This window comes from Ovis aries, chromosome 1 (genome assembly GCF_016772045.2).
Source record: "Ovis aries strain OAR_USU_Benz2616 breed Rambouillet chromosome 1, ARS-UI_Ramb_v3.0, whole genome shotgun sequence".
In the NCBI taxonomy this organism is placed as follows: Eukaryota; Metazoa; Chordata; class Mammalia; order Artiodactyla; family Bovidae; genus Ovis; species Ovis aries.
In genome coordinates, this window is record NC_056054.1 from 203829888 (window position 1) to 203857794 (window position 27907).

Genomic DNA, 27907 nt, shown 5'->3' on the forward strand with positions numbered 1-27907 from the left:
TGTACTTACTCGTTCACGCTTTATAAACTGAGTCGTAACCACTGAGGGTCAAGCTTCCTAACCACTTCTGGTTGGAAGTCTCTCTATTCTCAGTTTGTTTCTTGTTGAATGATATATTCACATCAAATAAAGTTCTCTGAATTTTCTTATGACAGAATATATTTATTTTACAATTTCAGATCATTTTATTACACCTAGTTTTTAGTATACTAACAGTTTTGTTAGCTTTGTCTCTTCATGGTTTGTTTCCTTATGTGATTTTTATTTATTCATTTGTTTAGTTCCACTGGGCCTTAGTTATGCCATGCAGGATCTTTTGTTGCAGTATGAAGGTTCAGTAGTTGTGATGTGAGGGCTTAGTTGCTCCGTGGCATGTGGGATCTTAGTTCCTTGACCAGGGATTGAACCCGTGTCCCGTGCACTGCAAGGTGAATTCTTAACCACTAGACCACTAGAGAAGTCCCTGAAGTGAAATATTTGTAAATGATATCTTTCTCCTTGCCTGATCTCTTCAGAATTTGGAAACTTTTATTGAATATTCTTAATTTCATGACATATTATGATTATATTTTCATGACAATATGGTTACTGGGATTGATTTAGTAAGAATCATCTCCTCTTTACTAACACATTAAAAATGTTGATTAAATAACCAGTGCCCTGCCTGCAATGTTATATTTGAGAATGATACTTATTCAATCAAAGGTGGTCAGACACTTCTAAGGAATGAAAGTTGACTTTATGGAGCCAATGCTTACAAACCCTTCCAGGAATACTGGCTGTTACCTAACTTACAGGGTTAGCAGCTTTTAGGTAGGTAAGGCCACCTTCTGCCAAACTCAAGAATCTTAACGTAGCCTGGGGTCTTCAAGAACAGAGAAATTCACCCGATGGGTACTATAGCTGCCTTGCCTCAAGAGGCTTTTAAAAGTCACATTGGAGGTTTTTGGGAAAACCTACAGCAAAGCAAATTTAAGAATGCCTAAAGGGCAAATTACAGCTTTTTAATTTTGCCACTGTAAACAGTGAAGTCATGTGTTATGAGACCAGCCTTATCTTGTGATCAAGAATAATCTTTCTTTGAGATTATTTTTGATTAAAAGGGAGGAAATTATAGAAAAAAATTGTGCTTCAATGAAAAGCTAATGTTTTGGGTAATTGTTTCCAGTTTTCTGATTCTAGCCCTGTCCATTGCCTTTGAATTATAGCTCATATTAACTTGCAGGTAACTGAGTATTCTTTACAGCATTGGATTTTACTTTCACCACCAAATCCATCCACAGCTGAGCATCATTTCCACTTTGGCCCAGTCACTTCATTCTTTCTGGAGCTATTAGTAATTGCCTTCCACTCTTCCTCAGTAGCACATTGGACACCTTCCGACCTGGCAGGTCCATCTTCCAGTGTCATATCTTTTTTCCTTATCATACTCTTCATGGGTTCTTGCTGTGAAAATACTGGAGTGGTTGCCATTCCCTCCTCCAGTGGACCACGTTTTGTCAGAACTCTCCACTATGACCCGTCTGTCTTGCTCAAAATCCTTCAAGCTAGCCTTCAGCAGTATGTGAACCAAGAACTTCCAGATGTACAAGCTGGATTTAGAAAAGGCAGAGGAACCAGAGATCAAATTGCCAACTTTAATTCGATCATAGAGAAAGCAGGGGAATTCCAGAAAAATATCTGTTTCATTGACTATGCTAAAGCCTTTGATTGTGTGGATCACAACAAACTGGAAAATTCTTTAAAAAAATGGTAATACCAGACCACCTTACCTGTCTTCCTGAGAAAACTGTATGCAGATCAAGAAGCAACAGTTAGAAACAGACATGGAACAATGGACTGGTTTTAAATTGAGGAAGGAGTACAACAAGGCTATATATTGTCATCCTGCTTATTTAACTTATATGCAGAGTGCATCATGCGAAGTGTTGGGCTGGATGGATCACAAGCTGGAATCAGGATTGCTGGGAGAAATATCAACAGCCTCAGATATGCAGATGATACCACCCTATTCGCAGAAAGTGAAGAGGAATTAAAGAGCTTCTTGATGAGGGTGAAAAAGGAGACTGAAAAAGCTGGCTTAAAATTCAGCATTCAAAAAGTGAAGATCATAGTATCCGGTCCCATCACTTCACGGCAAGTATATGGGAGAAAAGTGGAAACAGTGACGGATTTTATTTTCTTGGGCTCCAAAATCACTGTGAACAGTGACTACACCTATGAAATTAAAAGATGCTTGCTCCTTGGAAGAAAAACTATGACCAACCTAGACAGCGTAGTAAGAAGCAGAGACATCACTCTGCCCACAAAGGTCTGTGTAGTTAAAGCTGTGGTTTTTCCAGTAGCCATGTAAAGATGAGAGCTGGACCATAAAGAAGACTGAGCACTGAACAACTGATGCTTTCAAATTGTGGTGCTGGAGAAGACTCTTGAGAATTCCTTGGACAGCAAGGAGATCAAACCAGTCAATCCTAAAGGAAATCAACCCTGAATATTCATTGGAAGGACTGATGCTGAAGCTGAAGTTCCAATACTTTGGCCATGTGATACAAAGAGCCAACTTATTGGAAAAGACCCTGATGCTGGGAAAGATTGAGGGCAGGAAGAGAAGCGGGTGACAGAGGATGAGATGGTTGGATGGCATCAACTACTCAATGGACATGAATCTGAGCAAACTCCAGGAAATGGTGAAGGACAGGGAAGCCTGGCATGCCGCAGGCCATGGGGTCACAAAGAGTTAGACACAACTTGGTGACTGAACAAGAACTGAAGAATATTGTCAAAGACAAGATCAAATAATTAAGAAGACTGATTTTATTCAGGCTATTGTAATAGGGAAATCACCTAGATCCATGGATCAGAATACATTTTTATAGAGAGAAGTAGACATATTACAGGTGAAAATTTACAGTTGAGTTTGTTTTGTAATCAGGAAAGTCTCAGTCAGTTGAACAGGAAATGTTTATTTCTGTGTGTAGGTAGTTTCAGGGGATAAACAGTGCTAATCTCAGTTAATCATTTATGTGACAAAGAGCTAGTAGTTGAGGCTCTGTTCCTGGCCTTGTTAGGGTCTGGGCTCACAGGTAAACAACGAAGTTATGAGAAAGAGTGGGCGGGGGAATGGTGGTTCTTTGTAGTTAGCCATTTCCTGGAACACAAAGGGTGGGGAGATTTCAGAAAGCAAAAGATTGGTAGGTTGGCTTCTTAACCATTGTTGTTTTCTCAGAACACAGATTCAGGTAAAGTTCAATGTTGTCAAAATGCAAACTGTATCTCATCCTATAGAGTTACAGTGGAATTCTCTCTCTCTCTTGTGGAAAAATTGCCTTTATTTGCAATTCAGTATCTTTTCTCCATACAGATTTGTGCTTCTTGACTTTTGAATCAATTATAACATCTGCCTGGTTCTTTCATATCATATGAGTCCTATCAATTCTTGTTTTTTAATTTATTTTTATTTAGGTAACATTGATTTATAACATGTTTCACGTGTACAACATTATATTTCTACTTCTGTATGCTCTACCACCAAAAGTGCTCACCACCAAAAGTTTAATTTCCATCTGTCACCATAGAGTTGATCCCTTTACCCATTTTGCCCTCTCTTCCCCTCAATCCCTTCCCTTCTGGTAACCACTACTCTCTTCTCTATATCTACATGTTTGTTTTTATTTAATTTGGTTTCTTCATGTATTTTGATTTTCTGTTTATTTTTAATATTCCAAATATGAATGAAATCATCCAGTATTTTTTCTTTCTCTATCTGACTTATCTCACCATAATACCCTCAAGTTTTCTTTATATTGTCACAATGGCAAGATTTAATCTTTTTATGGCTGAGTAATATTCCTATTATATGTATATATATATATATATATATATATATACACATATTATATATGTGTATACCACATTTCTTTATCCATTCATCTATTGATGGACACTTAGGTTGCTTTCATACCTTGGCTATTGTAAATATGCCATAATAAACATAAAGGAGCATATATCTTTTCAAATTGGTGTTTTTGTAGTCCTTGGATAAATACCCAGAAGAGGGGTAACTGGATCATAGTGTAGTTCTAGTCTTAATTTTTTGAGAAATCCTCCATGCTGTGTTCCATAGTGGCTGCACCAATTTACATTCCTACCAACAGGGTGTAAGTTTTCCCTCTTTTCTGCATCCTCACCAACACTTATTTCTTGTCTGTTGGATAATAGCCAATCTAGCATGCATGAGGTGATATCTCATTGTGTTTTTAATTTGCATTTCCCTAATATTAGTGATGCTGAACATATTTTCATGTGCCTGTTGACTATCTGTATGTTTTCTTTGAAAAAAATGTCTATTCAGCTCCTCTGCTCATTTTTAAATTGAGCTGTTTTGGTTTTTTGTGTTGAGTTGTCCGAGACCTTATTGAATATACCATTTGCAAATATCTTCTCCCATTCCATAAGTCATTTCCGTTTTACTGATGGTTTCCTTTGCTGTGCAAAAGCTTTCTAATTTGATGCAATTCCATTTGTTTATTTTTTGCTTTTGTTTCCCTTGCCTGAGGGGACACATCTAGAAAGATATTGCTAACACTGATGTCAAAGAGCTTACTGCCTAGGTTTTCTTTTAGAGAGTTTTATGGTTTCAGGTCTGTCACATAAGACTTTAATCTATTGTGAGGTAGTTTTGTGTGTAGTGTGAAATAGCAGTCTGGTTTCACTTTTTTTTAGCATGTAACTGTCTAATTTTCCCAGCACGAGTTATTGAAGAGACTATCCTTCCTCCATTGTATATTGTTTTCTCCTTTGTTGCAAATTGTTCACATATCCATGGGTTTATTTCTGGGCTCTCAATTCTATTCTATTGATCTATGTATTCCACACCCCACCCCCAATACCATGCTGTTTTGCCAATACCATATTGCCAATACCATTACTGTAGTTTATAATATAGTTTGAAATCAGAGGGTGTGATACCTGCAGCATTGTTCTTTTTTTCTTGGGATTACTTTGGCTATTCAGGGCCTTTTGTGGTTCCATTTAATTTTAGGAAAACATTTTGTTTATTTCTGTGAAAAATGTCCTTGGTGTTTTAATGAAGATTGCACTGAGTCTGTAGATTGGTTTAGGTAATATGAACATTTTGACAGTTAGTTTTTCCAGTCCATGAGCTTGGAATATCTCTCTGTTTGTTTGTGTCTTCCTTAATTTCTTTCAACACAATGTCTTATAGTTCAGGGTATAGGTCTTTTACCTCTAGGGTTAACGTTATTCCTAGGTATTTTATTCTTTTGTTGCAATAGTAAATGAGATTGTTTCCTTAACTTCTCTTTCTACTAGTTGATTGTTAGTGTATAGAAGTGCAATAGATTTGGGGGTTTTTTTGGCCATGCTATACAGCATGTGGATTCTTAGTTCCTCAGCCAGGGGTCAAACCCATGCTCCCTGCATTGCAAGCATTGTCTTAACCGCTGGACCACCAGAGAAGTCTCAGAAATGCCGTAGATTTTTGCATATTGGTTTTGTATCCTGCAACTTTACTGTATTTGTTTATTGTTTCTAAATAGTTTTTTTTGATGGAGTCTTATAGGGTTTTCTGTTTATAAACTTGTGTCATCAGAAAATAGTGACAGTTTTACTTTTCCCTTTCCAGCTCTGATGCCTTTTATTTCTTTTTCTTGCCTAATTGCTCTGGCTAAGACTTGCAATACTATGTTGAATGAGTGGCAAGAGTGGGCAACCTTGTCTTGTTCCTGATGTTACAGGGATAGCTTTCAATTCTTCACCATTTACTGTAATACCAGCTGTGAGTTTGTCATATGTGGGGTTTATTATGTTGAGGTACATTCCTTCTATATGCGTTTTATTGAGTTTTTTTTTTATCATAAATGGGTGTGCAATCTTGTTAAGTGCTTCTCCTGCATTTATTGAGATGATTGTATGGTTTTTTATCCTTCCTTTTGTTAATGTGATATATCATGTTGATCACTTTGCAGATGTTGAACCATTCTTTACATTCCCGATCATGGTGTGTAATCCTTTTAATATATTGTTGTATTTGGTTTGATAATATTTTGTTGAGGTGTTTTGCATCTATGTTCATAAGATATAGTGGCCTATAATTTTCATCTTTTTGTGTTGTCTTTGGCTGGTTTTGGTGTCAGGGTGATTTTGGCCTTGTAAAAGGAATTAGAAAGTATTCTCTCCTTTAAATTTTCTTGGAAGAGTTTGAAAAGAATGGGCAGTAAATATTTTAATGTTTGCTAGAATTAACTTGTGAAGCTATCTGGTCCTGATCTTTTGTTTTTTGAGAGCTTTGTTTTAAAATTTTTGCATAAATATTTATTATGCATCTCACAAAGACAGACCTCCTTTTGACATAGTCACAATACTAACAATATTCCTGTAATATCCTAAAATATATAAGTAGTGTTCACAATTCCCTGATAGATCAGTTTTTTTAATTAATTTGTTTTAAAATTGAAGGATAATTGCTTTATAGAATTATGTTGTGTTCTGTCAAACCTCAACATGAATCAGCCATAGGTATACATATATGCCCTCCCTTTTTGAACCTCCCTCCCATCTCCCTCCCCATCCCACCCCTCTAGGTTGATATAGAGCCCCTGTTTGAGTTTCCTGAGAGATACAGCAAATTCCCCTTAGCTATCTATTTTATATATGGTAACGTAATTTCGATGTTACTCTCTCCATACATCTCACCCTCTCCTCCTCTCTCCCCATGTCCATAAGTCTATTCTCTATGTCTTTTTCTCCATTGCTGTCCTGAAAATAAGTTCTTCAGTACCATTTTTCTAGATTCTGTATATATGCATTGTGAAAGTCTCATAGTCATGTCTGACTCTTTGTGACCCCATGGACTATACAGTCCATGGAATTCTCAAGGCCAGATTATTGAAGTGGGTAGACTTTCCCTTCTCCAGGGCATCTTCCCAACCCAGGGACTGAACCCAGGTCTCCCACATTGCAGGTGGGTTCTTTACCAGCTGAGCCACAAGTGAAGCCCATATATGCATTAGTGTATGATATTTATCTTTCTCTTTCTGACTTACTTCACTCTGTATAATAGGCTCTAGGTTCATCTACCTCATTAGAACTGACTCAAATGCATTCCTTTTTACGGCTGAGTAATATTACATTGTGTATATGTACCACAACTTCTTTATCCATTTATCTGCCAATGGACATCTAGGTTGCTTCCATGTATTAGCTATTGTAAATAGTGCTGCAATAAACAATGGGATACATGTCTTTTTCAATTTTGGTTTCCCCAGGGTATATGCCTAGGAGTGGAATTGCTGGGTCATATGGTGGTTTTATTCCTAGTTTTTTAAGGAATCTCCATACTGGCTTCTATAGTGGCTGTATCAATTTACATTCCCACCAACAGTGCGAGAGCATTCCCTTTTCTCCACACTCTCTCCAGCATTTATTGTTTGTAGGCGTTTTGAAGACGGCCATTCTGACTGGTATGAGGTGATATCTCATTGTAATTTTTATTTGCATTTCTCTAATATTGAGCAATGTTGAGCATTTTTTCATATGTTTGTTAGCCATCTCTATGTCTTCTTTGGAGAAATGTCTGTTTAGGTCTTTTTCCCGTTTTTTGATTGGGTTGTTTGTTTTTCTGGTATTGAGTTGTATGAGCTGCTTGTATATTTTGGAAATTCTTTGTCAGTTGTTCCATTTGCTATTATTTTCTCCCATTCTGAAGACTGTCTTTTCATCTTGCTTATAGTTTCCTATGCTGTGCAAAAGCTTTTAAGTTTAATCAGGTCCCACTTGTTTACTTTTGTTTTTATTTCCATTACTCTAGGAAGTGGATCATAGAGGATCTTGCTTTGATTTATGTTATCCGAGTGTCCTGCCTATGTTTCCTTCTAAGAGTTTTGTGTTTTGAGAGCTTTTTGATTATTGCTTTAACCTCTGTACTTGCGATCACTCTCTTCAGATTTTCCATTTCTTCATGATTCAGTCTTGGAAGGTTGTACAATTCTAAGAATTTGTCCATTTCTTATAGGTTGTCCAATTTGTTGGCATATAGCTGTTCATAATATTCTCTTATAATCTTTTGTATTTCTGTGGTATCTGTTGTTATTTCTCCTGTTTCATTTCTGATTTTATTTTGAGGACCTTCTCTCTTTTTTCCCTTAGTGAATCTAGCAAAAGTTTTGACAGTTTTATTTATCTTCTTGAAGAACCAGCTCTTAGTTTCATTGATGTTTTCTATTGTCTTTAAAATCTCTATTTCATTTATTTCTTCTCTGGTCTTTATTACTTTCTTCATTCCACTGACTTTGGGCTTCATTTGTTCTTCTTTTTCTTGTTCTTTTAGATATAAAGTTAAATTTTTTGTTTTAGAGTGTTCTTGTTTCTTGAGGTAGATTTGTATTGATATAAACTTCCCTCTTAATACTGCTTTTGCTGTATCCCATAGGTTTTGGTGTATTGAATGTTCATGTCTTTTGGTAATTTTTAATTTTTCCTTTGATTTCTTCATTAACTCATGGTTGTTCAGTATCAAGTTGTTCAGTCTCCACATATTTGGAATTTTTTTTCCAGTTTTCTTCTTATAGTTGATTTCTAGTTTCATACTGTTGTGATTGGGAAATATGCTTGATATGATTTCAGTCTTCTTAAATTTATTGAGACTTGTGTTTCAACATATGATCTGTCCTTGAGAAAGTTCCATATGTACTTGAGAAGAATGTGTATTATGTTGTATTGGATAGAATCCGCTATACAAATCTTTATTAAAACAGTTTGGTCTAAGGTTTCACTTAAGGCCATTGTATCCTTGTTGACTTTCTGTGTGGATGACCTATCCAAGTCCTCTACAGTTATTGTGATGCTGTCAATTCCTTCCTTTAGGTCTGTTAATTGTTTTATATACTTTGATGTTCCCATGTTAGGTGCATATATAGTAATCACTGTTATGTCTTCTTGATGAATTTTACCCTTTATCATTATCATTTATCATTTCCTTCGTTTAAAAAATATCTTATTTATCTTTCCTCTTCCAATTGTTTCTAGAATTCTATCTTTGAACTCAATAATTATCTTGTCCATTTCCATTGCTTTCTTATACATCCTTCATCTTGTTTAGTGAGTTCTTTAGCTGCTTGGTTCTTTTATAGAGTTTTCATCTGTTTAATAAAGTATTCCTTCTGTTTATTAGTTTTATTCCTGAGCTCATTAAACTACCTTTCTGAATTTTATTGTAGCTCATTGACCAATTTCTGGAGAACTGTCATTTTCTTTTTGTGGTATAATGGTAATTGATTATTCATAGCACCTCTGCCTGCACATTTGAAGTAGTGACAGATTAGAAGTTAGAGGCTCTTCTTTTTTTCTGGTAGGTGGTGCTATAGTACAAGTTTTTGGTTTTTCTTAACCTGGGCTGCCTTTGGTTTTATTTGAGAGCCAATACTTGCTATCAGCTCTGTAACGGGTGTGGCTCTGTGCCTTCATTGTAGCTTCTTATGCCTCTGGGGTCGTTGCTGCCTTGCTTCTGCCAGTGCTGCTGTCGTTGCCTCCTGTTGCCCTGGGATGGTGGGCCCTTCCCTTGCCGCTAATTTCCCCTGAGTCACAGGATCCACCCCCTGGCGGGAGAGCTAGGATAACGGGGAGCCCAGATCACTCAGGCACTTCTGTTCTGGCTGGTGTGAAGGTTCACAGGCTCCACTGCGAGTCTTGGGGGAGGAGCCGAGATATGGATGCCTCAGTGTCAGGAAGCACGGGGCCCCAGGCCCCAGACCCCACTGCTGCCGCTCCCCAGGTGTCTGCGGACGCTGGAGCTGCTAGAGTTGTGTGTTGCCTCCCCTGCTGCCGCCATGTCCTCTAGGGCCGTGGATTCAGCTGCCACGGCCAGAGGCCCAGGACTGCCAACTCTGCTGTTCCGCAGTTCTCCTTCCTTGATGTGTTCCCATCTACTCTCTTTTAGATGTACAGACGTTTGAAATTCTGTGGCATCCTGGTGTGTTGGGCAGAGGTAACTTTGTTGAATTTTGGATGTCTTACTGTAGATTGAAGGGGAGAGACAAAGAGAGATTTCTTTATTTTTTAAAATTTATTTTTGGCTGTGCTGGGTCTTCATTGCTGCACGCAAGTGGTCTCTAATCACAGCAAGCGGGGGCTTCTCTTCATTGTAGAGCAGAGGCTTCTCACTGCAGTGGCTTCTCTTGTTGTGAAGCACAGGCTTTAGGCATGTGGGCTTCAGTAGCTGCAGTACTTGGGCTCAGTAGCTGTGGCTCTTTGACCATAGAGTAAGAGGTCTTCAGTAGTTGTGGTACAGGGGCTTAGTTGCTTCATGGCACTGTGATCTTCCTGGACCAGGTATTGAACTTGTGTCCCTGCATTGGCAGCAGATTCTTATCCACTGTACCACCAGGGAAGTCCCACAAAGGAAGCTTTTGATTTCACCATGTTGCTGACATCACCCAGTCAATTCTTTAATATGTATCCCTTTTTATATTTGTACAAGAGTCAAAATTTTGCCTTTTTTTTCTGAAAATTGTCTTTACACAGTATAATCCCTAGAGTTTTTTTTCAGATTTCTCCAGTTATACACATGTTCATTTGTTTGTGTGAACAAGTTATTTTCCGAGGGTTCCAGTAAGAAGCAAGGAAATCATGAGAGCTTTGGAAAGTCCAAAGTCTGATGTTGGCCACAGTGAAGACTGACACCCTGAGTTAAGAGTTATCAGAGCAAAATGGGATAAATCTTTTGATGGGGATCATTCTGGATCCAGAGTCTAATGCTTAGTTTTTCATGTGCAAGAATTACTGTATCTGCTTTCCTTGGCTATTACCTGGATGTGTTAAAACACAGGATTAAGAGTTAGACAAAATTGGATTTAAAATGGTTCTACTGCTTCCTTCCTATATGATCCTAGGGAGGGATCTTTTTCTTTTTCTACCTAGATGTGTGTGCTGTGTACTAAGTAGTGTCCGACTCTTTGTGACCCTATGGATCTTAGCCCACCAGGCTCCTCTGTCCAAGGGATTCTCCAGGTAAGAATACTGGAGTGGGTTGCCATGCCCTCCTTCAGGGGGATCTTCCTGACTCAGACCGGGATCGACCCCGAGTCTCTTATATCAACCTGCATTGGCTGTCAGTTTCTTTACTAGTAGTGCCACCTGGGAAGATATCTAATACTAATATCTGCCTCATAGTGTTGTTGTAAGGATCAAATGAGATAATGACTGCAATGGGCTTGGCATATAGAAAGTATAGTTAATCTTTGAACAACATAGGAATTAGGGAATCTACCCTCTGCATAGTTGAAAAATCTGCTTATAACATAGTGGGACTTCCATGTCCGTGGTTCCTCCTTACCTGTGGTTCTGCATCTGTGGATTCAACCACTCTTGTACTGTGTAGTACTACAGAGTTTACTGTTGAAAAGATTCTGAGGACTTCCCTGGTGGTCCAGTGGCTAAGACTCCACACTCCCAATGGAGGGTCCTGGGTTTAATCCCTAGTCCGGGAGCTAGATCCCACATGCTGCAACTGAAAATGCCTCATGCCACAACTAAGATCCAGCACAGCTAAACAAATAAAGAAAAGAAAGAAAAGAATCTGTGTAAAAGTAGACCTTCTCAGTTCAAACCCATGCTGTTCAAGGGTCAAGTGTACTCAGTAAACGATGGCTATTATTGTTAAAACAACTTTTCTGTGTTCAAACCAAGGAAAGGCCTAAACTAACAATCTTTCATGAAAACTGCAAAAACCACTATGTCTTTATTTTACTCTAGACCCATTAATACTCAAATAAGCAGAGTTCTTGCTCAACAAGAACAAATGGAGTAATAGTTTATCAACTCATCAACTTCAACAGTAGATCAATAATGAAAATCACAGATGCATGCTAATTGATACCTGTTCTTTGTTTTCTTTGCGACTTTTATATTTCTTTTCATGTAAGAAATAATGTACGATCTATAAGACTGTTCATATAAATGATTTTACAGATCAGCAAAAACCCAATAATGTGTCCAGATTCTTGTCAGGAAAATATGAGTAATGTAGGTATGATCTTCTGACATATCTTAGAGTCACTAATGGTATCAGAGGGGTCAGTAGGGTCCCCACTGGAGGGCTACCAGTAAGAGACTCCAAAGGGCTGACAAATCCAAGAACTTCTTTCAGGTTTTCCTTTCAGCTTTGTGTTAAAGCCCACTTCAGTATTCTTACCTGGGAAATCTCAAGGCCAGAGGAGCAGAGGAGTCCATGGGGTCACAAAGAGTGGGACATGACTTAGCAACTAAACAGCAGCTGCAAGGATTTGCTAATACAGGATTGCCAAAATGAGGCATTTGTAAACTAAAATTTGCACATTACTCAAGTGTCCTCAGGATTCAAGTTAGGCACTCTACTAAGATCCTGTATTCCCTGAGAAAGTTAAAAAGCTCCTGCCTGCAAGCAGACACCCTCATGTCAGAATTCTCTCAGTTTCCAGGGGTTTTTGTTATCAATTCATTAGCAGCATTGACCTGAGGTGGTTGAGCTGCTATAATTGCTTTCTGATAATGATCTGGTAGCTTTGTTTCATCATCACCTACTCAGTGTCATGTGAATTGTTTGATTTTCTCCTTCAAGGTGCTGCAGTGCATATTTGCATCAAAAATAGTTTTAGCAATCCTGTGTTAACAAGGCCTTGCTGCTGCTGCTGTTTATTGCCTATTTTAAAGTGTATAGGGTATTGTTTAATTAAAAAGATTCATGTAAACTCATATTCTCTTATATAGTATAAACAAATCCATATGTAATTATAGCAGTAAGTTTGCTGCAACTTTTAATTTTGTTCCTTTTCCATTCTGTTATTATCACCAGTTCTTTTTTGAGTGAGGCATTATTTATGGATGAATAAAATAGATTCCATGATCAAAACCATTTGAAATATACTGTTCTAAATTCTTTGAGGAGATTATTAATGCTCACCCTCACAATCCTTAAACATTGTACAATAGTAACAAAGTAACCAACATGGGACTCTCCCTCCAGTTTCTCACCTTGCTCATCCAAAGGTCCTGGCTACTTTCATCTACTTCCATAAATGTAGAGCCTGTTTATTATGCTACATCCTAACCTTTCCTGATGAATCTATCAGGATGATATCCCAGGACACATCTCATCATTATCTCATCATTCATTTCTTGGCTGGCACAAATGTCATTTTCCCACAGAGGCTTTCCTTGAACATTCTGTTTATCTATTCTATTCCTCTGTCCTGTTACCCTGTTTATTTTCTTTAGGACAGTTATCAGTATATCGTATCATCAGTGTCTTCCTGTCTTTTGAGTCTTCTCCTGTCTGTCTTATTCATTGCCATATCCCCAGCACCTAAAAAATATCTAGAATATAAGGAAGCACTAAGTACACTAAAGATTGGTAAATAATGAATAAGTTCTTTACTCATTCATTTCACATTGCTGTTCTGGGGAGCAGATGATGGGAAGGTCCATAGAGGCAGAAGCTTTCATTTAATCCTGATGGCATGTTGCATGTATTGGAGGTCTACCTGCCAGCCAACCAGTGGGGATTATCAGCTACCCCAGCCCAGTATTTTCTTCTTCAGTTGCAGCGGTTGAAGCAGGGCTGCTCTTCTTCATTGCATCCCCCAACCTCCTCCATCTCAATGGGAAAGAGTCCAAGGCTCTGGAAACTTGTCTTAGGTGTAATGTTTGAATCCCTTTCTCCTATCAAAGAGCCCTAACTGGTCTGGCTGTGAGGATTTCATATAATTGGAAATGGTGAAATCTGTGTGTGAGCTGAAGCTGTGAGTGATGTCAACATATGGGAAGCATGTAGAGCTGATAGATGGGTAGGGAGCTGAGGTCTATGAGCCCCTGGTGAGTCATCCAAAGGTCAAGGAAGGCCAGGGGCAGACATTGATGAATGTTGAATATATGTATCTGGGAATCGGAGAGTCTGGGAGATGACAGTGGGGAGCAGTGGAATGAGAGAATAAGCTGGAAGTGGTGAGCAAAGAGAATTTTGTGGTGGGGTTATTTATTTTTTGGTGGTGTTTAATGTCTCTATTGAGATATAATTTACATACTATTAAATTCACCTACTTGAAGCACACAGTTCAGTGGTTCTTAGTTTATTTGCAGAGTCACGCAGTCATCACCACTATCTAATTTTAGGGATTCATGTCGATGTATGGCAAAACCAATACAATATTGTAAAGTAATTAGCCTCCAATAAAATAAATAAATTTACATTTTTTAAAAAAGAACAGTTTTTTTATCATCCCCCCAAAGAATCCTGTACTCATTAGCAGCCACTCCTCTTTCATCTACCCCTTTCCCCACTAAGTCCTAGGCAACCACTAATCTACTTTCTGCCTCTATGGATTAGCATATTCTGGATATTTCATATAAATAGGATTATATGATATATGATCTTTTGTGACTGGTTTTCCTTGTACTTAGCATGTTTTCAAGGTTCGTCTATGTAGTAGCCTATACCGTGTGCTTCATTTCTTTTTATGGCCAAATAATATTCCATTTTATGGGTATATAATTATTTATCCATTCTTTAGTTGATAGACACTTAGGTTGTTCCACTCTTTTGCTATTATGAAGAATGTCACTGTGAACAGTTGAGTACAAGTTTTTGTGTGGACATATGTTTTCACTTCTCCTCGGTATATATCTAGGGATGGAATTGCTAGATCATGTAGTAATCTTGTGTTAAACACATTGAGGAGCCGCCAAACTGTTTGCAAAGTCTGTACTATTTGCATTCTACTGGAACCTTTTCTGACTGGTGGTTTTATGAGTTTGTTCTGGACACTTGAGCCACCTGAATACCACCAGAATGAGTATGTTGGGATTCTGCTTGGATCTCACTATTTAACTTCTGCTGCACAAACCTCTGGATCCCATGAGGCCCATTTGCTATGCTGCTAAGTCACTTCAGTTGTGTTCGACTCTTTTCGACCCTGTGGAACGTAGCCCACCAGGCTCCTCTGTCTATGGGATTCTCCAGGCAAGAATACTGAAGTGGGTTACCATTTCCTACTCCAGGGGATCTTCTCAGCCTAGGGATTGAACCCACGTCTCTTATGTCTCCTGTATTGGCAGGTGGATTCTTTACCACTAGAGCTACCTGGGAAGCCCAAATTTTGGGACACAGTCCTTTTCCAAAGTTAAGAACCCATCTTCTCATTGACTTTTCCTTTTCTGGCCATGACACACAGCATGCAGGATTTTAGTTCCCCAACCAGGGATCAAACCTGTGCCCCCTGCAGTGGAAGCACAGCAGTCTAACCACTGGACTGCCAAGGAATTCCCCTGATCATTTGTTAAGGTTTTACCTAAATGTAACCCCAGAGGTTGCAAAGAATATAATCAATCTGATTTTGGTGTTGACCATCTGGTGATGTTCATGGGTAGAGTCTTCTCTTGTGTTGTTGGAAGAGGGTGTTTGCTATGACCAGTGCATTTTCTTGGCAAAACTCTATTAGTCTTTGCCCTGCTTCATTCCATATTCCAAGGCCAAATTTGCCTGTTACTCCAGGTGTTTCTTGACTTCCTACTTTTGCATTCCAGTCCCCTATAATGAAAAAGATACCTTTTTGGGGTGTTAGTTCTAAAAGGTCTTGTAGGTCTTCATAGAACCGTTCAGCTTCAGCTTCTTCAGTGTTACTGGTTGGGGCATAGACTTGGATTACTGTGATATTGAATGGTTTGCCTTGGAAACGAACAGAGATCATTCTGTCATTTTGAGATTGCATCCAAGTACTGCATTTTGGACTCTTGTTGACCATGATGGCTAGCCCATTTCTTCTGAGGGATTCCTGCCCACAGTAGTAGATATAATGGTCATCTGAGTTACAATTCACCCATTCCAGTCCATTTTAGTTCGCTGATTCCTAGAATGTCGACGTTCACTCTTGCCATCTCCTGTTTGACCACTTCCAATTTGCCTTGATTCATGGACCTGACATTCCAGGTTCCTATGCAATATTGCTCTTTACAGCATCGGACCTTGCTTCTATCACCAGTCACATCCACAACTGAATATTGTTTTTGCTTTGGGTCCATCCCTTCATTTATTCTGGAGTTATTTCTCCACTGATCTTGAGTAGCATATTGGGCACCTACTGACCTGGGGAGTTCCTCTTTCAGTATCCTATCATTTTGCCTTTTCATACTGTTCATGGGGTTCTCAAGGCAAGAACACTGAAGTGGTTTGCCATTCCTTTCTCCAGTGGACCACATTCTGTCAGACCTCTCCACCATGATCCACCCGTCTTGGGTGGCCCCATGGGCATGGCTTAATTTCACTGAGTTAGACAAGGCTGTGGTCCTAGTGTGATTAGATTGACTAGTTTTCTGTGATTATGGTTTCAGTGTGTCTGCCCTCCGATGCCCACTTGCAACACCTACCATCTTACTTCCAACACCATAAGAGAAGACTCTACACATGGACATCACCAGATGGTCAACACTGAAATCAGATTGATTATATTCTTTGCAGCCAAAGATGCAGAAGCTCTACACAGTCAACAAAAACAAGAACAGGAGCAGACTGTGGCTCAAATCATGAACTCCTTATTGCCAAATTCAGACTTAAATTGAAGAAAGTAGGGAAAACCACTAGACCATTCAGGTATGACCTAAATCAAATCCCTTATGATTATACAGTGGAAGTGAGAAATAGATTTAAGGGACTAGATCTGATAGATAGAGTGCCTGATGAATGATGGACGGAGGTTCATGACATTGTACAGGAGACAAGGATCAAGACCATCCCCATGGAAAAGAAATGCAAAAAAGCAAAATGGCTGTCTGAAGAGGCCTTACAAATAGCTGTGAAAAGAAGAGAAGTGAAAAGCAAGGAGAAAAGGAAAGATATAAGCATCTGAATGCAGAGTTCCAAAGAATAGCAAGAAGAGATAAGAAAGCCTTTCTCAGTGATCAATGCAAGGAAATAGAGGCAAACAACAGAGTGGGAAAGACTAGAGATCTCTTCAAGAAAATTAGAGATACCAAGGGAACATTTCATGCAAAGATGGGCTCAATAAAGGACAGAAATGGTATGGACTTAACAGAAGCAGAAGATATTAAGAAGAGGTGGCAAGAATACACAGAAGAACTGTACAATAAAGATCTTCATGACCCAGATAATCACAATGGTGTGATCACTCATCTAGAGCCAGACATCCTGGAATGTGAAGTCAAGTGGGACTTAGAAAGCATCACTACGAACAAAGCTACTGGAGGTGATGGAATTCCAATTGAGCTATTTCAAATCCTGGCAGATGATGCTGTGAAAGTGCTGCACTCAATATGCCAGCAAATTTGGAAAACTCAGCAGTGGCCACAGGACTGGAAAAGGTCAGTTTTCATTCCAATCCCAAAGAAAGGCAATGCCAAAGAATGCTCAAACTACTGCACAATTGTACTCATCTCACACGCTAGTAAAGTAATGCTCAAAATTCTCCAAGCCAGGCTTCAGCAATACATGAACCATGAAATTCCAGATGTTCAAGCTGGTTTTAGAAAAGGCAGAGGAACCAGAGATCAAATTGCCAACATCCACTGGATCATGGAAAAAGCAAGAGAATTCCAGAGAAACATCTATTTCTGCTTTATTGACTATTGCAAAGCCTTTGACTGTATGGATCACAATAAACTGTGGAAAATTCTGAAAGAGATGGGAATACCAGACCACCTGACCTGCCTCTTGAGAAACCTGTATGCAGGTCAGGAAGCAACAGTTAGAACTGGACATGGAACAACAGCCTGGTTCCAAACAGGAAAAGGAGTACGTCACGGCTGTAAATTGTCACCCTGCTTATTTAGCTTCTATGCAGAGTACATGATGAGAAATGCTGGGCTGGAAGAAGCACAAGCTGGAGTCAAGATTGCCAGGAGAAATATCAATCACCTCAGATATGCAGATGACACCACCCTTATGGCAGAAAGTGAAGAGGAGCTAAAAAGCCTCTTGATGAAAGTGAAAGAGGAGAGTGAAAAAGTTGGCTTAAAGCTCAACATTCAGAAAACGAAGATCATGGCATCTGGTCCCATCACTTCATGGGAAATAGATGGGGAAACAGTGGAAACAGTGTCAGACTTTTTTTTTTTTTTTGGCTCCAAAATCACTGCAGATGGTGACTGCAGCCATGAAATTAAAAGACGCTTACTCCTTGGAAGAAAAGTTATGACCAACATAGATATCATGTTGAAAAGCAGAGACATTACTTTGCCAACAAAGGTCTGTCTGGTTAAGGCTATGGTTTTTCCTGTGGTCATGTATGGATGTGAGAGTTGGACTGTGAAGAAAGCTGAGCACTGAAGAATTGATGCTTTTGAACTGTGGTGTTGGAGAAGACTCTTGAGAGTCCCTTGGACTGCAAGGAGATCCAGCCAGTCCATCCTAAAGGAGATCAGTCCTGGGTGTTCACTGGAAGGACTGATGCTAAAGCTGAAACTCCAGTACTTTGGCCACCTCATGAGAAGAGTTGACTCATTGGAAAAGACTCTGATGCTGGGAGGGATTGGGGGCAGGAGGAGAAGGGGATGAAAGAGCATGAGATGGCTCGATGGCATCACTGACTCGATGGACGTGAGTCTGAGTGAACTCCGGGAGTTGGTGATGGACAGGGAGGCCTGGTGTGCTGCGATTCATGGGGTCGCAAAGAGTCGGACACGACTGAGCGACTGAACTGAACTGAACTGAATCCCAGAGGTGTATTGTGACCAGACAGTCCTGTCAGGCCTCATGTCTCCATCTGTTCTTGTATTCTATTCATTGCTTTCTCCACACAATGCTTTCCTAATGTCTAGCCCAGTAGTTTCAGCTCTAGCTGCACATTAGAATCTCCTGGGAAGTTTTCAAACATACCAAAACCCATGCCAAAGCTTCTCATTTAGGTGGTCTAGGGTGAAGCCTGGGTTGTAAGATTATTTGAAAATTTCCTCAGATAATTCTGACTTGCAGCCAGGATTGAGAACCATTGCTCCAGCTAGAAGAGTCCTTTCTCCTCTGAACTCTATAGCAGTTTTTTTTTTTCCCCTCTATCTCCTGTTGGCTGCTTTGTACATGCCGTGTATCTTAGTTCCCCAACCAGGACCCCAGCAGTGAGAGCACTGAGTCCTAACTACTGGACCACCAGGGAATTACTGCAGTTTCTCTTTAATGGTGCTCAACAAAACTTTAAAAACGTGTTCTACATTTCACTGAAGTTATTTACACGTGTATTTTATTTCTCCAGCTGTGCCAGAAGCTTTTTGAGGACAGATATTGTGCTTCATTCTTCAAATCTCCAACAGGGTTCAGTTCAGTTGCTCAGTCGTGTCCAACTCTTTGTGACCCCATGGACTGCAGCACTCCAGGCTTCCCTGTCCATCACCAACTCCCAGAGCTCGCTCAAACTCATGTCCATCGAGTTGGTGATGCCATCTAATCACCTCATCCTCTGTCGTCCCCTTCTCCTCCCACCTTCAATCTTTCCCAGCATCAGGGTCTTTTCCAATGAGTCAGCTCTTCTAACAGGGTTACCCAAGGACATTTGTTTATCCCGTCACCTGGGCTCAGTAAACATTCATTAAGCACAAACCTATCCCTGAAAAAAGAACTAAAAATAGCAAGAACCGCATGACCTTGACTAAGTTATATAACCTCTAAACCACTTGGAAAATACTTGGTTACAGCCAGTCTTGGAAAAGACTGGTCCCCCACTGGCATTATCATGGAACAACGTGCAGGAGCCAGCCTGTCAGGAAGTTATCTGACGTCTTCCTTGACCACCCTTCTAAACTTGCAGCTCCCTCCCTGCATTGCCCATTCTTTGCTTTTTCTCCTTGGCACTCAGCACATACTCTGTGTTTCACTTCTCTTCTTTATTGTCAGTCTCCACCCACCCACAATGTAAGCTCCCTGTGGATAGAGATTTTTGCCAGCCTGGTTCACTGCTGTATCTTCAGAATTCAGAATAGTACCTCTCAGGTAGTAGATGCTCAATAAATATTTGTTAAAATAATAAATAAGTATTTTAGCCTATTTTTAAAAAGAGGTTTAATCCCTGACCTCTACTCCAGCAACATGAATTACTTTTTGGTAAATATTTATAGTCTTTACTATAAAGCCTTTCTTTTCCAATAAAAAATTATATTTCTAGCATAAACATGTATATTCTGAATTGTGTTTTGGAAATATAATGTCATTTCTGAGAGCATCGACAGTGGTTCTGTTTAAGCCCAGGGAAGGTTGGAGCAGGGATCATGGTCATGTTTTGGGGACTGATGTAGGTGAACTGGAGCAGAGGAACAGGGTCTGGGATGGTTAGTGGAAGCCAAGGAAACCTGAACACTGGGTGTTCTTGCACCACGAGAACTCTACTCCTAGGTATTCCAGAGGACAAGGACCGTGGTGACAGAGGTGGCCAAGAAGAGCAGGTAGATGCGGAAGAGCAGGTTGTCCATCATGTGGCCGAATTGCACCCACAGGTCAGCGAGCTGGGCTCTTGTCAATCCTGAGCCCCCATTCAGTTCTGCCTCTTTGGGTCCCAACTCCTTCCCTCCCAGTTTTCCTGGCTCCTTCAGTCCTATAGGGAGGACAGAGATATAGCCATGAAATGGGAAGGAGACAGGATTAGAGAAATGGGAGACTGGGAAGTTGGGCCCAGTGTAAACAGGGTGAGCAATGTAGACTTCTCTTACCAGACAGGTGGGTGGATATAAGGCCCAGGCTTGTGTTTTCTTTGTGGGGCACAGCAGGGTAACATGTCCTTGGACTGGCGTGGTGTAGAAGCAGGGAGTGGAGCCAGCAAGGCATGGGTGGGGGCTGGGTGGTGGCCAGGTGCAGCAGGTAGGTGATAAAGATGGTCTCCAGCAGGCTGAGCACCATCAGGGACAGACACAGGGCAAAGTAGACACCTGGGTGGCAGGAAGAAGCACACTCAGGTGAGTCAGGTCCAGAGGGACCACCAAGCCCCCCTTTCTTCTGTCTCACACCTCAAGCCTTTTTTAAGATTGACTGCACCTTAGCTGCCTTAGCAGATCTAGCCAGTTCACTCGCCTACCGTGCCTATGTTTTTTTTCATTTTTCATTTCCCAACTGTGAGGTAGGGGACATACTAATGAGGGAGGTGCCAGTGGCAGGAAGTAAGTCACTGATATTGAGCAGGAATACATTGTAGCCCAACAGGAGTGTCATCTTGAATGGGGCACGGTTCTCGCTTTCTGCCGGCAGGTAGAAGCTGAGGGCGTCAATGGCGACTAGAAAGCTACTGGGCACCAGGAGGTTTATGACGTAGAGGGTGGGCCTGCGCCTGATGGCCACCTGGTGGAGAGGGGAGAGCAGAGAACCAGGTGAAGTTAGAACTGACGTGAAACCAAGGGATGAGTCCAGTCCCTTCTTTTCTTTTTCTTTTTTTTGGTCTCCACCATACAGCCTATTGGATCTTAGTTCCACGACCAGGGATCAAACCCGCACCCCCTGCACTGGAAGTGCAGAGTTCCAACCTCTGGATCACCAGGGAAGTCCCTCCCCTTCCTTTCTTGATGTTCTCACTCCAACAGTAACTCTTTTTGGGAGGAGCAGCTTTTGTGTGACAAATAGGACTCCCCCCATACCCACTGAAGAAAACCTAGGCCAGGGATGATAGGTTCAGAGATGGGGGTTGCTTTGGGGACTTGGGAGAGAGGAAGGCTGTGAGGGTTATGGTACCTAGGGACTTTTTTGGTCTTAGGGCAAGTGGTGAAAGGCTCTGAGACTTAGAAGGGTCTGATGAGGAAGCTATGGGGGATGAAGAGTCATGCTGGAATCTCTGGCCTTACATAGAACACGATCTGGTCAAAAAGACTGGTGCCCACAGACATCTTTGGGGTGGCCTTGTTGATGCCCAGGAGCTCCCACTCTCCTTGTGTGCGGCCAAGGTCACGTGAGTTATCCATTATCTCCCACACTTCCTTGTCCATGCCCAGCAACATGCTTTCCTCTGCCGGGGAGACAAACACTCAGTTGATATCTGCTCAGCACCTGCTCTATGCTGGGATTGCAGAGATGATTCGATGACTGTTTTAGTTACTTTTTCAGCTAGTCCTATAATGTGACTTCCTTGCTGCCCAGTTGCCTCCTTTCAGTTTTGGGCTTTTTCAGGAAGTCTCTAAAATTCAACTTCTCCCCACCATCCATACACCCACAACTAGCAAATACTCCACTATCCCCTTTTATACATAAAAAAGTGACTTGGCCCCTGAATGATTTTTTGTTGCACCACTGGTTGATCTCATTTTACCCCAGTTACTCAGTGCAACTCACCTGTATAGAGGAAAGAGCTAAAGGTGAGGGTGCAGTTCTGCTGGTCAAATGGGAAGTAGAAGATGTCCAGGTTACAGATGCTGGTCACCCTCATCGGTTTGTTATACACAACGCGACCGTCATTAGACACATATGCAGAGAGGCCGTCCGGGGTCTGATCCACATCCATGCTAAGTGGCAAAAGTGGGGGCAGGCATCTGTTTAAGTTTTGGTCTTAAGTCAAGGTTTCCCAATGCTGCTGCTCTGCCATCTTTTCTTTTTTTTAAAAAAAATTATTCATTTTAATTGGAGGCTAATTACAGTATTTTAGTGGTTTTTGCCATACATGGACATGAATCCACCATGGGTGTACATAGGTTCCCCATCCTGAGCCCCCCTTCCTCTTCCCTCCCCATCCCATCCCTCTGGGTCATCCCAGTGCTCCAGCCCTGAGCACTCTGTCTCATGCATCGAACCTGGACTGGTGATTCGTTTCATGTATGATAATATACATGTTTCAATGCTATTCTTCCAAATCATCCCACCCTCACCTTCTCCCAGAGTCCAAAAGACTGTTCTATACATCTGTGTCTGTTTTACTGTCTCACATATAGGGTTATTGTTACCATCTTTCTAAATTCCATATATATGTGTTAGTATACTGTATTGGTGTTTTTCTTTCTGGCTTACTTCACTCTGTATAATCGGCTCCAGTTTCATCCACCTCCTTAGAACTGATTCAAATGTATTCTTTTTAACAACTGAGTAATATTCCATTGTGTATATGTACCACCAGCTTTCTTATCCATTCGTCTGCTGATGGACATCTAGGTTGCTTCCATGTCCTGGCTTTTATAAACAGTGCTGTGATGAACATTGGGGTACACATGTCTCTTTCAATTCTGGTTTCCTCGGTGTGTATGCCCAGCAGTGGGGTTGCTGGGTCCTATAGCAGTTCTATTTCCAGTTTTTTAAGGAATTTCCACACTATTCTCCCTAGTGGCTGTACTAGTTTGCATTCCCACCGACAGTGTAAGAGGGTTCCCTTTTCTCCACACCCTCTCCAGCATTTATTGCTTGTAGACTTTTGGATCACAGCCATTCTGACCGGTGTGAAATGGTACCTCATTGTGGTTTTTATTTGCATTTCTTAGATAATGAGTGATGTTGAGCCTCTTTTCATGTGTTTGTTAGCCATTTGTATGTCTTCTTTGGAGAAATGTCTATTTAGTTCTTTTGCCCATTTTTTTGATTGGGTCTTTTATTTTTCTGGAGTTGAGCTGCAGGAGTTGCTCGTATATTTTTGAGATTAATTCTTTGTCAGTTGTTTCATTTGCTATTATTTTCTCCCATTCTGAAGGCTGTCTTTTCACCTTGCTTATAGTTTCCTTTGTTTTGCAAAAGCTTTTAAGTTTAATTAGGTCCCATTTGTTTATTTATATATTTATTTTGCTTTTATTTCCATTACTCTGGGAGGTGGGTCATAGAGGATCCTGCTGTGATTTATGTCAGAGAGTGTTTTGCCTATGTTTTCCTCTAGGAGTTTTATAATTTCTGGTCTTACATTTAGATCTTTAGTCCATTTTGAGTTTATTTTTTGTATATGGTGTTAGAAAGTGTTCTGGTTTCATTCTTTTATGAGTGGTTGACCAGTTTTCCCAGCACCACTTGTTAAAGAGATTGTCTCTTTTCTATTGTATATTCTTGCCTCCTTTGTCAAAGATGAGGTGTCCATAGGTGCGTGGGTTTCTCTCCGGGCTTTCTGTTCTGTTCCATTGATCTATGTTTCTGTCTTTGTGCCAGTACCACACTGTCTTGATGATCTGCCATGTTTTCTGCCCACCGTTTTCTCATTTCTAGGGGAAAAGTTGATGAGCTGTGACTGTGCTCCTCTCTGAAGTGAGTTTTCAGTAGCCCCACTGCATGGGTTTGCCCTGCACTGCCCTGGCCTGCTCCTTGCAGAAGAGTCTTCCCCCAGCTTTTCCCAGCCCTGATACTCACGATTCTACGATGAAGATGTCTGGGAGCCACAGGTTCTCAGCTGTGATGGTGAGTTTTTTGATATCACCACATTCTTGTGGGTCCCAGCTGATAAACGGGTGATTCCAGCTCTAGGATACAGGGTGCAGAGAGATGGTTATGGCTCAGACCTGAAGCTAGTTTATATCAGCATTTGCTTCCCTTGAGTCCCTTAAAATATACATACATATGTCTGAATTTTTTCTAAATGTATGTACTATGGGCATATGATAAAACTTCAACAACTCCAGAAAGATATAATATAAAAAATAACTTTTTCCCTCCTTAATTCACTCCAACTCAGTTCATCTCCCCAACTCAGTCCCATTATTAACAGTTTTTTATACGTCATTCTAGAAAAAATAAATATTCCAGAATTCGTTTTTACTTACCTGGACTCATACTGTGCACATTGTTATATATGTTGCTTTTTAATTTTCTTTAGCCACATTTCCTTTTAAACTCTGATTCCTTTTCTCTCTCTGGTGATAATGTCCCTCTTCTCTAGTTTACAAAGTCTAGAAACCTTTAAGGTTTATAGGAAAACCTTTACAGGAAACCTTAAGCTGGGGTGCTGGATACTTTTGAGCCTTGAAGCTTACTTAAGGGTTTCCAACTATACTGCCCCTTTTCTTCCTGTTTTTTCCATCTGAATTTCAAAATTGATTGGCAGCCCAGAAAGCTATTTGTCACCAGCAATGGTCCCATTCTGGTTGTATTTCCTTGGGCACTGTCGGTTTTAACAAAAGTGATTTTTGCAAACAAAGCCAGAAAATCAGGCAAGGAGAAAGAGAGAAAAATGCTGGGATTACATACCAACTTTAACCACAGAAATGATGTCAGCAGCTGAAGTTGTGCATCCTGATTTAAAAAAAAAAATCCCCATTTAAGATCATTAGTGCTATGAAATCAGGTCCTAGTCTACCTCTTCCCTTTGTTTCCTAAGTGGTCCCATGTTCAGTTTTTCAATTACAAGTCTCGAAAGATAGTTCAGAAAAATTCAGGTTGCACAGAAGCTATAAGGAGAAAAAACAGCATGGGAGCCCATTGGGAATATGTTTTTTTTTCTTTTTTTCTAAGTGGAATATTCCTATAAGGGCAGGATTCAAGGACAATGTTCCCTGCCAAAATGTCACTGCAGCATTCCCTGTCATGTCTCTCAACCCCATAGGATGAACATCAAACTTGTACAAAGTCCATTCAGGAGGCTTATCGCTTACCACTGGACAGCTATAACGCTGGACTGACAAGGTAAAGAGTTCTTGTTTTCTATTGGCAACCTATAGAAAAATATAGCAGTCAAAACTTACCACTTCCAGGATGGCAGACAGGGTGAAAGAGATGTTGATACGAGTAGGGATGCTAAAATTGGTGACTGGACGGAAGTCCTTCTTGTTAAATACAGACTGGAAGACAGTGGGGTCTACCCCCTGCTGGTCAAAGCCTGAGCAATTGATGGTGAAAGTGTTTGCCCTTCCTGTAGAGAATAGAGACCCTGTGAGATGAGAATAGGGCTTTTGTGTTTTCCTAAGTGAGAGGAGAGCCAGGGCTGGGACCTGAGAGCCTCCCTGCAGAGAAAGAAATGTGGACACAGGGTGGTCATGTGAACCACCACCACCACCCGCCTTCTTGAACAAGAGTCCCAAAGGCCAAGGCTCTGGGACTTTCTTCCTGCCAGGGCTGAGGAGGATGGGCTGGTGTGGTAGGCAAATGGTGGAAGTTGATGTGGTGAGCTGAGTCAGGGCACAGCCCTTTCTTCCTGTGCTTTTGGTCCCGTATAAAGCCTACCCAAATCCGTATGCAAACTGCTTCTCTGGGGAGACCTCTTCCTTCCATAGTGGTGACCCTAAAGTTTTGGCCTTTGTCTGACCATACTTTTCTTCTCTCCAGCTCTATTATGATTCTTCCTTGTAGATACTGAACAAAATTCCTCTAAAATTTTGTTTCTCAATGTTCCCTTCCCACTTTCATGTTTTCTCATTTCACAAACATCTGTGTGATGTCAAACACGTGGAAACTTAAGGAAAGTGGTATGCAATGTGAATTTATTGACTTCCTACAATGTCCTGTGCCCTGTGACCTTCTCAAACTCAGTGATTTCCTCTAAGATCTATGGGAGGCATTTTCATCATCACCATCTTGATAAGATCTCGTTGATCATCCACCATGTGGCTGATGGAGCTGTATGATGAAATGTTAAAGTCCTTCTGCCCACCTCCCCCGCACCCCAACCCCAACCACAGGTGACTGTGGTTATTCCTGTAGCTAAGCCCAGCCTTTTCTTTCCCACGTCTCTTTTACATCTCCCCATTCCAATTATCTCATGAGGTACATCTCCAAACTAAGGAGAAGCATATCTGGGGGGAAGCAAACACTGTCCTTTTCCTCTATATCACCTCTCTACCACATCTGCCAAAGCAAGGTGAGAAGGAGTTATGTTATTGTCAGAAGGACCCAAACTACCCTGTTCATAGTTACTAATCTGGTAGAAGGACAAGTTGAACATTATTAATATAAAGGAGTGGAATCAGAGAGGCAGTAAAATGGAAGAACAGACGATTTAGTAGATGCCTATGCAGGCAAATGAGACAGGAGCTGTGTGTTCTAATTAGTGAAATAGGTTTTTCATCTGTTTCCCAAAGGAAACCAAAACATAGATATTAGAGAGAAAGGAAATGTTTAACTCAACTCCTTTGGGTGCTTTCTAGTTCTGGGGAATGAGAGGGTTTCTGGAATTTTCTCAGAACAGTATTCCCCTCTTTCCCTGTTCTTGTCTCATCTTACCTTGAAGCAGAAGGCTGGCACTGAGGCAGAGGAGGAATCCCCCTGTAGTGGACCACCACCCTTCCATCCTCCTCTTCTGGATTCTTCTCTAAGGGCTCACCAGGAACCCAAACCCTGGAACTTAAAAGAGTCCAGACCACACCTTGATTCCTGGTTTTAAATGCTGCTCATGACAGCTGACCACTCCCTAGTGAGAGGCTGTGGCCAGAGAGGTCACAGCAGAGTGTCCTGCTTTGCCCCTGTCCAAGTATGCCTTCTGAGCTCTAGGCATGGAGAAAATTGGGCCACTTATCTTTGTCTAGATAAGTGGTCTCAAATTTGAGTTACAAGGACCTTTCAGGAAAACTGGGGGACTTGGGAGATGGGGCAGGTGAGGTCATTAATAAATGTATCATGAAGTCCTTCTGGAAAGAACTGTGCCTCAGAGAAAGTGTATGGACCACCAGGAAGGGATGAGTGTGCTCTTTTGTGGTGGGGCCACTTGCTGATTTCACAAGGCAGGAACATGTAATTATTTTGTTGCAGACCTAGAAATATATCCTTTATCCAGCTAAGGACCTTAGGGATTACTGTCAATACTGAATTAAGAAGCTTGCTTGAGAGTTTAAGTTCCTTTTTTTGTGACATAAACCTTTCAGAACTCTGTCCCTGCAGTTAGCACCACAATACAGCTTCTTTATAAGGTTTCCTCTATCTAATTTTCCCTAACGTAATCCTTTATTTTGCCATTCTCCTAAAATAGAAGTCTCCCACTTACCCTTCCCTGTCTAATGTCTCTAAAGGCCTACAGCCCTGGCATCATCAGGTAATGTTTGTGAGTTGAAAAAT

The 27907-nt window shown here is 40.8% G+C and overlaps 2 protein-coding genes across 2 annotated transcripts; one reads left to right on the forward strand and one right to left on the reverse strand.

Moving 5' to 3' along the window:
• Positions 1-16981: 16981 nt before the first annotated feature.
• Positions 16982-17656, forward strand: LOC132658448 (uncharacterized; the record flags this gene model as incomplete). The annotated part of the gene is made up of 1 exon (XM_060405032.1): positions 16982-17656. A coding segment is annotated over one exon (675 nt), but the record flags the coding sequence as incomplete, so codon positions are not given.
• Positions 17594-27212, reverse strand: LOC101123171 (5-hydroxytryptamine receptor 3C). Its single transcript, XM_004003101.6, has 9 exons — positions 27080-27212; positions 25606-25772; positions 25112-25156; positions 24278-24387; positions 22298-22467; positions 21814-21974; positions 21112-21316; positions 20695-20910; positions 17594-20579 (listed from the first exon to the last, which is right to left on the reverse strand). The coding sequence occupies exons 1-9, from the start codon at positions 27144-27146 to the stop codon at positions 20377-20379; spliced, it is 1344 nt and encodes a 447-aa protein (XP_004003150.2). The 5' UTR covers positions 27147-27212; the 3' UTR covers positions 17594-20376.
• Between the last annotated feature and the right edge of the window lie 695 nt (positions 27213-27907).